Source organism: Pseudorasbora parva, chromosome 7 (genome assembly GCF_024679245.1).
Source record: "Pseudorasbora parva isolate DD20220531a chromosome 7, ASM2467924v1, whole genome shotgun sequence".
In the NCBI taxonomy this organism is placed as follows: Eukaryota; Metazoa; Chordata; class Actinopteri; order Cypriniformes; family Gobionidae; genus Pseudorasbora; species Pseudorasbora parva.
The window spans coordinates 6401737-6414586 of record NC_090178.1 but is presented as its reverse complement, the minus strand read 5'-3'; the positions used below and the strand labels follow the sequence as shown (position 1 = coordinate 6414586).

Genomic DNA, 12850 nt, shown 5'->3' with positions numbered 1-12850 from the left:
TCAGGGCGGGCTTTAGACGATGATGGACAGATGATCAACAATAACGTAATCATCACGTCATCAAAGGGGCTTGGGTTATATTTGTTCAAATCCTAAACGGAGAGCTTGTTTGTGTATGCATTCACCTTCACTATTTCTCTCAGAAATGAAGATCATGTTGGGTAAGTACTCTGTGTTAGATTACAAGTCAGACCCACATCAAGATGTTTGGTCTGCAAACTCACCATAGACAGGGCTCAATCCGAGGGGCGGGATAAATGGTTGTCTTTCAAACTCCCTCTGCACGCGATAGGATAGCGCTAGATAGATTAAACATTCACCGCATCCGGTCGGCAAAACTCAGAATACATCTTCCCTTTTTAAGAATGACTTCAGTGCCGTTCTTTGTTCTTTTCTCAGAGAAAAGCTTAACTCCAAGTCTTCCAGAGTCACGGTCAAAGCTGATTCGAAAGACCGCCGTTCGCCAGCTTCTGTGTTTACTAGAAGCACACAAACGCAACTCGGCCGTCGTCATTATGGCCCCGCCCCCGAATCTATACACGATGTGATTGGCCCAGCAAGAGTTAGGGGAATACAGCTCAGAAGGGTATTGAGAGTTGCTAGACGACACTCGCGGGCAGATTAGATTTGCTGCCGGTAGAATGCGTCTAGATTCTCTACTCTGTGTATCATTATAATATTATTTTTTTACAACACCGGCAAGGATCGTGTATTCCAGCCTGATTTCAGCGCTCGTGCTGACAGGGTTGCCAAGTTTTTACAACAAAACCTGCCCACTACTAGCTCTAAACAATAGCTTCTTGGGGGGTTGTCTGGGGGAAAAATGACTTTTGGGGGGTAACGTGTGTTATTTTGGCAAGGTTGCCTGCTAAAATTCGCACTCATGGGTCTATATAACACATAATAGTCGCTTCAACCCACGGACATAGAAAACAACCCGTGGGAAAAAGCGCGGACATGGCAACACAGTGCAGTTGAGCTCTGTTGACTTTTGACAATGCGTCGCTTCGTTGCTCTGATTGGTTGTAGTTCTGTCCAATTGAGGTCTTTCCTGGTTCGGTTGAAACACGCCCCATAATCACAGCCCAATGGAGCATCAGACTCATATTCTGACTAGAATTGAGTATGACCACGTCAGGCTAGCACTTCCTGGGAATCAAACCAATGACCTTGCTATACAGTTTGAGCTAAATAAATGCATGAAGACTCTTAAAAAGATTCCCTTTTGTGTTCAACAACAAAAAAAGCATACATATTTGAAACAACACAAAATGATCAAATAATGTCAAACAGTAGCTCAAACAGTAAAACATGACACTAGCAATGCCAAGGTCTTGGGCTTGATTCACAGGGAAAGCATGAGCTGATCAAATGTAGATGTAAGTCGCTTTGGAAGCGTCTGCCAAATGCATAAATGTAAAAGTAATAATAAGAGCACTGTGTTTCATTATATTAATATTGCACTACATGAATGTGTGCACAAAAAACAAGAAAAAAGCAAAACAGGAAATGCCTCTGGTATCTGATGGAGATATTTAAGGGTTTTAATAAACACAGCCAGTATCTCCACAGACATCCAGTCTAATGATAATTCATCCTGTCCTCCACTAGAGGGCTGCTCTTCACACTGACTGCAGGTCAAGACTGAACTTGTTTAGCCTGATACACACTTCAATCATTCCAGCACAGTGTGATTTCAACTTCATAATTAACAAATGAAGTTTTAATTGGCCAACTCTTGCTGAAGAACCGCAGTATATAATCCTGAAGATCCACCAGAACAAACAGAATCAGAGTGGATGGAAACTAAAGAGCTCAGCACTGCAAATGATGACGCAATCTGGTCAGTTTTCCTAAACTCTTGAACTTGTACTGTATTTATAACATTTCTGAATATTTTGCAGTAAAGTTTTAAAATAAAATAAACAATACAATTATTTGCAATACACACACATATATTTACACAAACAAATACATATTCTACTCACTAAAGCTGCAATTATTTAATACAGTAAAACATTAATATTGTGAAATATTATTATAATTTAAATGAGCTGATTTCTATTTCAATATATTTTTGCATATCATTTATTCCTGTGATCAAAGCTGAATTTTCAGTATCATTACTCCAGTGTTCAGAGTCACATGATCCTTCAGAGAGCATTCAATGATTTGCTACACACACACACACAAACACACACTTGCAAAAATAACACATTTTTCTTCTTTGCATTTCTCCTCTTCTCTAGCTTGCTTCCAAACTAAGATGTCTGATAAAACCTGCCATTGTATATCAGGAATATAGTTGGCTCTTTGAAAAATTGGATAAAACAGTCTGCTAAATGCATAAATGTAAGCATAAATAAAAATCACTATAACCCTAACAGAATAGTGAAGTCCACACCACAGCTATCAACACAATGACACAGATATTTTTTCCAAGATGATGAAAACCTGGACAGCCAATCAGAATGCCCCTGCCTTTAAATGCTTAGAATAAACAATGCTATTGCCTGTTTTTCCAACTATTAAATTTTTTTTTCTTTTGTGCTCCAAAAAAGGTTGTAATGTCTTGATTATTCTCAGACCATTTCAGTTTAATTCCAGGTTTTCTAACGTGTATTACGGATCGAGATGCAGTACACAAAGGATCATGTGTTAAGAGGTAAAGTATCACAATAGCTGTCTAATCTATAAATCCCTGCGGTGGTACATCAAGCTGTTCGATTCAAGGCTGTGCACAATCAGCTCAGAAGCTTTTCTCTCTCACTCTCGGGTCGGGTGGCTTAACAAGAACTCAAGAATGATTAGGTAGAGGTAAAGTCCTGTATGTGTTATGTTCCCTCTCATTTACAGACACTCACAGCAGCATAACAAACATTTGTCCGTACAGACAGGTACGGTATGATGAGGAATAAAAACACACAGAATCTGCCATCGACATCAGCCACATTTCCTGTTTTTCAAAAGCAGCTGCTGAAAATATCTCAAAATATGTCCTTCGAAGTTAGAAACTCCATTTTGTGAGATGCTAAAAAACAGATAAGACCCTCCCCAGTGGCAGCGGCCATCAGATAACACCACCATCACAAATTAGTCCAATGACGGGCACAGCAGCCCTGCTCGCTTTCCCATAATCGTAACTCAAGTGTGCGACAGATAACCCGTGACCAACAGCTCTCGAGCCAAACATCTGCCCTGATGCTCTGCGATTCTGCCGTCGTAGGAGGAATCAATGAGATTGTGACTATTTCTTTCCAACGTTCATTTAATCTGTCTTCTGAAGAGATTCTAATGAAACTCCTGGCTATATTTTACACTAAAATCTAAAGTAAGGAAATGTATCTTTTCTTCTCAGATGTTCCCCCTAAAAAAAGCTCCAGTAATCTCAAATGTCTCTCAAGTACAAGTTTAAAATACAAATTGTCTTGCAAATAACTCCCATTTGTTACTATTTTTCTTAAGGAATTGTGGAGAAACATCTGACACACTAAAATAATTTTTTTTTGTTTTTGAAAGAAGTCTCTTCTGCTCACTAATGGGGCAATTAAAATACAGTAAAAACTGTAATATTGTGAAATATTATTACAATTTAAAGGTGCCCTAGAATGAAAAATTGAATTAACCTTGCCATAGTGTAATAATAAGAGTTCAGTACATGGACATCACATACTGTGATTCTCAAACATCATTGCCTCCTATTTCTTATGTAAATCTCGTGAATCTATAACACAACGGAAAAAAAAGTGCTTCTCAACATAAACCCAACAATGACGCAAGCATTGGGGATCATTTATATGCCCGCCCCCAACATTTGCATCTGTCCAAACATGTGCATTGTCAGGCGGAAATGACGGAGCGAATCATCAGTAAACACAAGCTGCTCGCATGGACACACTTCATGTTCCAGGCTGTGCAGGAGACTTTTCTACCCTTCCCACAGATAAAAAATGTCAACAGATTGGACATGTTTAGGTAAAACACCGGATGCATACAGGGTTTTTTTTTTCCAGAAAAGCTCTGTTTGGGGGATTTAATTACTGAAATCTGGCAACCGCACGAACGCGAGCTCTTTCTCGCGCGTGGATGATCTGAAAACACCAATAAACAAGTAAGCTGCATTTTATCAATCTCCATTTGAGATGTTTTGCTTAAAGGTGCACTATGTAGTATTTTTGCAGTAAAATATCCAATAACCACTAGACCAGTGTTTTATATTTTGTTCAGTTGAGTACTTACAATATCCCAAATGTTTCCAACTATTTGTAAATTGTGAGAAAATTGCTATTTTAACTAAGGACCAGGACGTGTCAGCATAGCGTTTGAGCGAGTCGCCTGTTAATCGCGTCATATTTGCGCTACCCTCGGTTTTATTCTGCAGAAGCGCTTTTCTCTTAGCAGTGTGAACATGTCAGCAGCGCCGAGCGGACGCACAGAGTAACGTCATAACATCATTTTAAACACACTTAAATGTATCTAATATGATAAACAGAGCTGCTTTACCTTTAATCATGATCAGAAAAAGCGGAAGTGCGGGCGCCCGGCGACTGTGTCCCGCCCCGTCATAATAAAAGTCCCGGTACTCGGGAGCCGTGTGTTTGTGTAACAATCGCTCCAGCGGCCGTGCTCAGGTCCACAACACTCGGTCCTGCTCTGCTTTACACTACAGTAACGTTAATAACCGCATCCATGAACATGATTTCTGCCCGTGTCCTATTTTCCACTGGCTGTGAGGTGAAGACCACATGCGTCCCAAGATACTGCGCTCACACTTGGCGTCATCAAACTACACCTTTGTTTTGAATAGCCCTCCAGTGGACAGAAAGTTGCATAGTGCACCTTTAAAGTGTCATTCAGTCTGTCTGTGTTCTGTAAGGACGGTCAGGACTCACGAGCTGAACAGCTGAACTGCTGTGAGCTGCTGAAATAAGCCAATCAGAGCAGAGCTCAACATTAATATTCATGACTCTTCCAAATAAGGCAAAAACAGAGCATTACATCCTAGGGACAATTTATAGGGTTGTAAATGAACCTGTAAAACTGTATCTGGACAAATTTTGCCCTTAAATAAGCCACATGCCCTCTATGTAGATATCAGAGAACAATTTAACATATTGTTTCAAATCATTCTAGGGCACCTTTAAATTAGTCATTTTCTATGTGAATACATTGCAAAAATGTAATTTATTCCTGTGATCAAAACTGAATTTTCAGCATCATTACTCCAGTCTTCAGTGTCACACGATCCTTCAGAAATCATTCTGATATGATGATTTGATGCCCACGCACACACACACACACACACACACACACACACACACACGCACGCACGCACGCACACAAACACACACGTGTTGTGTTTCCATGTTTTATGGAGACTTTCTATAGGCCTAATGATTTTAGTGATGTTTTTATTAACAAAAATTCATGAAGAGCATGTGCAGATAATTAAACCTAATTAAACACAAGTGGAGCACATCAAGCTAATCAACGATAAGAGGTGTGCATATATACAGCAGATTAACCTTCTTTCGTTGACCATTTTCATTTTAGCATCCCTCCACCACCCTATCTCCTCACTTGATTCTAACAAACTCTTATTAGAAGTCAACACAATCTATAATACACTCCAGTCCAGTTCTAGAGTCTCTCTATCATTGGGGTGGGGGTACTCTGGGTTCGGGCCAAATTCAGAGCCCAGAGCCCTCCCCCGAAAGCACACCAAATATGCATAATCTTTACTCTATTTAATTTGATGTAAGTCTGAACTCGTGAAATACTGTATAAACTGTATATTTTATCCCCCTACACTGCCCCTGCCCCTAAACCTACCCATCACAGGAAACATTCTGCATTTTTACATTTTCCAAAAACATTAAACACTTTGATTTATAAGATGTTTTCCTCATTGGGGACCAAAAAATGTCCCCACAAGGACAAGGATTTCGGAAACTGCCATCTTTGTGGGGACATTTTTGTCCCCATGACGTAGGCCACACACACACACTTACTTTTCTTCTCTGCATTTATTCTTTAGCTTGCTTCCAAACCAACTTGTCTAATAAACCTGCCATTGTACAGTATATTAGGAATATAGTTGGCTTTTTGACAAATTAGCCTTTTCTCCTCTTTTGGGCAAAACCAACTGCTAAATGCCTAAACGTAAATCTAATTTTAAAAAAAAGACTTAAACCCTAACAGAATAGTGAAGTCCACACCACAATCATCAACATAACGAGAAACAATATCACTGGAATTACTTTCAGAGCAATATTTATTCCAGTTGATGAATGCTAAAAACGTTGACAGCCAATCAGAATGCATCTGAGGCATTTTAAATGCTTAGGATTTTTCAACACTCCCAGATGGAGCATTGGCATATTTTGAGATGGTATGAGCGTCTCTGTGATTGACAGATGTGGAGTGTGCTGACGTACAGTTCGTAAGGCTGCTGCGGGTCAGTTTGACATCAGTGTTTGCTGAGGAGGGGAAGCCCAGCCGGGTCGGTCCTGCACACACACTCACCCTGCTGTGGAATGTGACACCCTGATCTCACTGCAGGCCACCCGCGCTTTACTGCAACACTTCCTGCATGACCTCCATGGCAAAAAACACTAAAAGCTCTCTTCACTGTTGGTGTCAATCAGCCGCTGCTTAAAAATGATACGTCTAAATACAACACAGGCCATAGGAGTGAAACAATACACACAAGATGATATCTTTAAGATTTTGATTGTTTCTCTAGCGTTAGACCGGTCAATTTGAGGTTACCAGCATTGTTCATTATAGAAATTAATACTTTTTTCCGCAAGGATGCATTCAATTGATTGAGAATGACGGCAAAGACATTCATAATGTTACAAAAGGTTTCTATTTTAAATAAACATTGTCTTTAAAGTTTCTATTCATCTGTTTTCAACAATGATGATAATGATAAATGTTTCTTGAGCATCAACATTAGACTGATTTGTGAAGGATCATGTGACACTGAAGACCGGAGGAATGGTGCTGAAAACTCAGCTTTGATCACAGAAATAAATTATATTTTACAATATATTCAAATAGATTATTTTAAAATGTGATAATATTTCAAAATATTAGTTTTACTGTATTTTTTATCAGATGAATCCAGCTTGGTGAGCATTAGAGACTTTAAAGCATGAAATCTTACTGACCCCAAACTTTTGAAATTGTAAATTGCAGTGTGTGCATACATACACACACACACTCACACACACACACTCACACACACACACACACACACACACACACACACACACACACACACACACACACACACACACTTTTTATATATATATATATATATTTCCCAGGGAGTAGCAGGCAATGAACAATCCTTTCTAAAGTGTAACACAACTGTGTAAACTGCACAGCTTAGAGTGGCTTACAACAGCAATACGACACCAATGTTCAATAAATCATTAAACGTATTACTATTAATAATCTGAATACACAATTCATCAGCCAGGTAACTGGTTTGTAAGAAATGCAGTGCATTTCACAATATCTCTGAACAGGACTCAACCGATCACACTAATTATATAAGACCATCAACTTTGCTTTTAATCTAAAACATTAAGCAGATTTACTCACATAGGTGAATCTCTACATCCAGCGTTCAGTGTGTGTATCCTCTCTAGATCCAGTAGATGTGAGTCTGCAGACGTCATGCTGAGAAAGAGACATTATTGCTCTGAGCACCTCACATGGCCTTGAGAAAACACACACACCCACACACACACACACACACACAGAGCGGGTCTGGGAATCAAGTTTTCTCTGCTGTGGGAGTGACTGGCACAGACAGAAGCCTGATATCAGACGGACACAACTCGACCAAGGTCGCCGATCCGAGTGTGTATTGTGTATTTTGGGAAACTCAGAAAAACATTAAGGCTGCTCTTCTGTAGCTAATGGAGCTAAGTTTAATTTAAGCGTGTCAGATGTTTCTCCAACAACTCCTTAAGTAAAATAGAAATAAACTGACATTTTTAAACGTTACATGAGAGACATTTGAGATTACTTTGTGTGTTTGTGTTTGTGTGTGTGTGTGTGTGTGTGTGTGTGTGTGGGGGGGGGGGGGTCTGAGAAGCAAAGACTCAGTTTGCTGTAACTATTAAAATATCTATGAAACAATTGAGATATTAAAGGGATCACATTTGTGATTTTTCTTTCCTAGCAAGAGCCAATTTGAGTGTGCATGGTGTATTTTGGAAAACTGACTCAGAAAACAATCAATATTGCTTAAAGTTTGCTCGTCCATAGCTCAAGAAACTTCCTTTAAGTGTCTCAGATGATTCTCCAACAATTCCTCGGAAGGAATAAAAACAGACACTGCAGATGAGACAGAGAAGCAGGAGACTTTTGCTCTCTAATTAATCCCATTTCTTTCCCTGAAACAACTGCGATATTAAAGAGATTGCATTTGGTGATTTGTTTCCTTCAAAGCTGGGGACGATCTGAATATACTGTGTATTTTGGGAAACAGGTTGAAAAAAGTTTGCTCTTTTGTTGCTCAAGAGACTTTTTTCCCTACAAATCTTTGAGAGAAATAAAAACAAATGGAGTCAACTGCATGAACATTTTGAGATATTTTCTGAATCTGTAGATTACACCGGGGGGTTACGAGAAACATTTGAGAAGCACAAGATGCAGTTTGCTGTATTTAATCACATTTTTCTACAATTGAGATAATAAATCAATTGCATTGTGATTTTTTCTTCCTAACCAGGTCTGATCCGAGTGTGCATTGTGTATTTTGGGAAGCAGAACATCAATGATAAATGTACATTGAGAAAACACACAGCGACCCGCAGTATGTCCTTCTATGGGAACTTCTTGACCTCCTAGTCAAACGGTGTTTAGACCACATGGAGATAATGGGAGAGGCTCAAGGGTTTATATTTAACCACACTTTCAGTGTTTGGTGAGGACAGACTCAAACATTCATCAATCTCAATCCCAAACAATCAGTCTCAACGATGCAGCTAATAGATGGTCATTAAAAACAAACACCTTTCCCACCGCTGGACCGGACCACGTGGCTGAAAACATTATTTTGGGATATTTTTACAGTATTCCATATATACAAGATCTGTACATTCAAATATTTGTTCTGAAATGGCTTCATTTTTCATTTAAAGAAGTCATTTTAAACTGTTGCTAAATTGAATCAAAATGTTTAATTTAAGAATAGAGGAATTAATAGAGGATTCACAGACAGGGTTTAGATTAAGCCAGGATTAGGCCATAGTCAAATTAGGAACGATATAAACTTGCCTTAAAAAAAAAAAAACATTACTGGTGTGCATCTCGAGATAAAACAATGGCACTGACATATTTTATGATATGTAAGTGCAAGTTGCTTTCTATTTAAGTTAGATCAAACATTTTAGTCTAGGACTACCTTAAGCCATGTTTGTGAAACCGAGGTCAAATATTTAATGAATAACAATTTTAATGTTTGAGGTGCTTGTTGGCAAGTACACAGCAACAAACCACTTAAGAAAGTTAAGAAAGACTTTAGTTATAATCATATTATATAGTCATAATCATATGGTATTATCATGAATGGGTTTCTTTTTTCATTTCAGTCAATTATTGTAATATCAACTATTTCATATAAACTCGTTTCATATAAACGCAAATCAAACTGTGACCAGATGTTTTTTTGTTGTTTGTTTTTTTATTATACTTTCTATTAATGGCCATTCAAAAGTAGTTACACAATAAAGCTTAAAATGTATTTGACCAGTTTCTTTTGCTTTCAAAATTGTGTAGTTACAGTATTTACCAGTAGGGGTTTACTGCTGAAACTCAACACCATGGCTGCTCAGTTCTTGGACAGCAGAAACTGATGCAAACTGACAGTCAAACGCCTGGCTACACAAAACAATGTACACTACAGGTTTGGAATGATCAAGATGTATTAATGTTTTGGAAAGAAGTCTCTTCTGTTCACCAATGCTGCATTTATTTGATCAAAAATACAGTAAAAACAGTAATATTGTGAAATATCATTACAATTTAAAATAATTGATTTCTTTCTTAATATATATTAAAATGTCATTTATGCCTGTGATCAAAGCTGAAGTTTCAGCATCACTACTCCAGTGTTTTTCCCGAAACATTTCTGATTATTATCAATGTTGAAACAGTTGTGCTGCTTAATACTTTTTTGTGGAAACCGTAATGCATTTTGTTTCAGGATTCTTTGATTAATAGAAAGTTCAAAAGAACAGCATTTATTTAAAATAGAAATCTTTTGGAACACTTTTGCATTCCTTTTAAAAAAATATATAATACATGGTAGATAGTGGCAGCATATAAGAATGATTTCTGAAAGATCATGTGACACTGAAGACTGGCGTAATGATGCTGAAAACTCAGTTTTGATCAAATGAATACATTTAATTTGAAAATATATATTCACATAGAAAACACTTGTTTTTAATTGTAATATAATATTTCACAAATTTATTACAGACTTTACTGTATTTTTGATCAAATAAATACAGCCTTGGTGAGCAGAAGAGACTTCTTTCAAAAACTTTTGACCAGTAGTGCACATGGTTGCTCTCAGTTGTCACTGCACACAGTGTTTTATCGGCAGGGATCATTCGCACCTGTCATCCATCCGCCCCCTGCCGAGCGTGTGTTCAGACACACAGACCTGAGAACACAAAGGCCACTGTCTTCTCTATACCGTAAGCACAGGTGGCTGGACAACCGAAGGCTCGTGTTTCACAAACACACACACTCTTGTGATATCAGCTGAGGTTTGACTCTGGGAATGTGATACAACTCACAGGCCAAATGGAGAAAGGAAACTACCTTGACCCAAACACAGAGTTCAGACTTGAGGTTAAAGGTCAGTAAAAACGCCAGTGGTCTCAAAATAACAGTGTCAAAATGAACATCTATGAAGAGTGCATCTTTAATCCTGCCCATAGCATTCAGGGAAGCCTCATTTCTGAAAGCCAAGTCCTAGATACTTTTGGATATTTGTGTAGCAAAAAAAATAAAGCAGAAGAAAATGAATGCCACTGTCCTTTTTGTTTGTGTCAAAGTTGAAGCGAATTAATTTGATTCAGCTGCAATTTTGGTAACACTTTAGCACAATAAGGTTCCATTTGTTAATGTGAGCTTATGATGAAATATACTTATAAAGCATTTATTAATCTTAGTTGATGTTAATTTAAACATTTAAATAACATTATTAAAATAAGTTGTATTTGTTTGCTGACATGAACAGCTGTATTTTTATTAACTAATGTCAACAAATGTATAAATACTGTAGCAAATGTATTGTTCGTTGTATTGTTGTTAATGCATTAACTAATGTTGAGAAATGGGACTTTATTGTAAAGTGTTACCGCAATTTATAAGAAAATACTTGGCTAACATGACAAATTGTGTTGTGAAAGCACTGGATCTTCTTCAGTATAATCTTCCTTTTGCAGATATAATAAAAATCCTTTAAAATACATGAAAATGTTTTAAAGATGTTTAAGTTATCTAGAATAGACATGCAAACAAAAAAACAGAAAATAAAACAGAAAATCCCAAGAAACTCAATGGATATTTTTGAAAAACAGACATTAAAACATTTAAAACATGCTGGAACAAACTAGCACAGGAACACACCAGGGCTATTATACTCCAGTTAAACCAAGCTAACATCACAAAATAATACTAAATGTTAAAAACACTTCAATTAAATAAAGCATTATATATATATATATATATATATATATATATATATATATATATATATATATATATATATATATATATATATATATATATATATATATATATATATATATATTTCAGCTGGTCGCCAAAGGCATATTTCTAAGGCTTTCTCATTTTTGTTTAACTTACTTAAATAACTAAAAAAAATGAATAAAAGCTAGACATTTAATAAAAATGAATATAAAGGTGAAACTATAAAGGGTAACACTTGTTACATGTACTTAACATAGTAAGAATTATGCATAATTACATGCATAATTAACCCTCAACCAAACCCTAATCCTACCATAACTCTAGTAAGTTGCCTACATGTAGTTACTAAATATTACTCAGTACTTAAATATATAATTACACTGTAACAATGACACCTTAAAATAAAGTGTAACCCTATAAAGATAAAAACCAATTTAACACATTAATGAAAACTCATAGTATAGCAGCGACTCCCGGCGCTCACCTTCTCCTGTGGCTGTGTTAGTCTCCACAGACGGCTGGTCCGGAGCGCTGGACTGAGCTGACAGCTGTCTAACCAGAACACAGACGCCACATGTTTCATCAGTCACTCTGCTGGGCCTGAGGAAAACAGCAAACCTCAAATAAGTCTTCAGTGGGGCGTGACGCTCCTGTCTAATCTGTTTATTCCATCTTTCCATACTGTCCGGCAGTATTTTATCGCAGTGTGACCGCAGGGGTTTGAGCCAAAGCCTTGAAGTGAGCACACTTACTATAGAACATTATCTTCAGAAACAATTACACACATTTCATTTTCTGTAACTCATTTCACAAAAAAAGTTGTTAGAAATTGTAGAACTTTATTTTACAGTCCTGTTTCCCGTGTACATACACACTACGCACTTATTACAGTAATTACAATAAATGGATAATAACTAGGTACTAAACCCTGAACTTAACCTTAACCCCTGTAGTTACCATATTATACAGTACTTTCTTAGGCAAGTATACTGTAAGTACACATACTGTTAAATAAAGAGCAATCTCTTGTATCTAATGTGCCTTTTTTTGAATGTGTTTTATGTCCAAACATACTCGTAGACCCTTTTGAATGTGTAAA

The 12850-nt window shown here is 37.3% G+C and overlaps 1 protein-coding gene across 4 annotated transcripts in view; it reads right to left on the bottom strand.

Moving 5' to 3' along the window:
• Positions 1-12850, bottom strand: part of zgc:158766 (uncharacterized protein LOC100009641 homolog) — a 93925-nt gene that overhangs the window by 59432 nt on the left and 21643 nt on the right. For all 4 annotated transcript variants that reach the window (XM_067447874.1, XM_067447873.1, XM_067447875.1 and 1 more), the window contains exon 2: positions 12236-12351. In XM_067447874.1, coding sequence (XP_067303975.1) covers positions 12236-12334 — 99 coding nt within the window. In that variant the 5' untranslated portion in view covers positions 12335-12351. The remainder of the gene's footprint in view (positions 1-12235; positions 12352-12850) is intronic.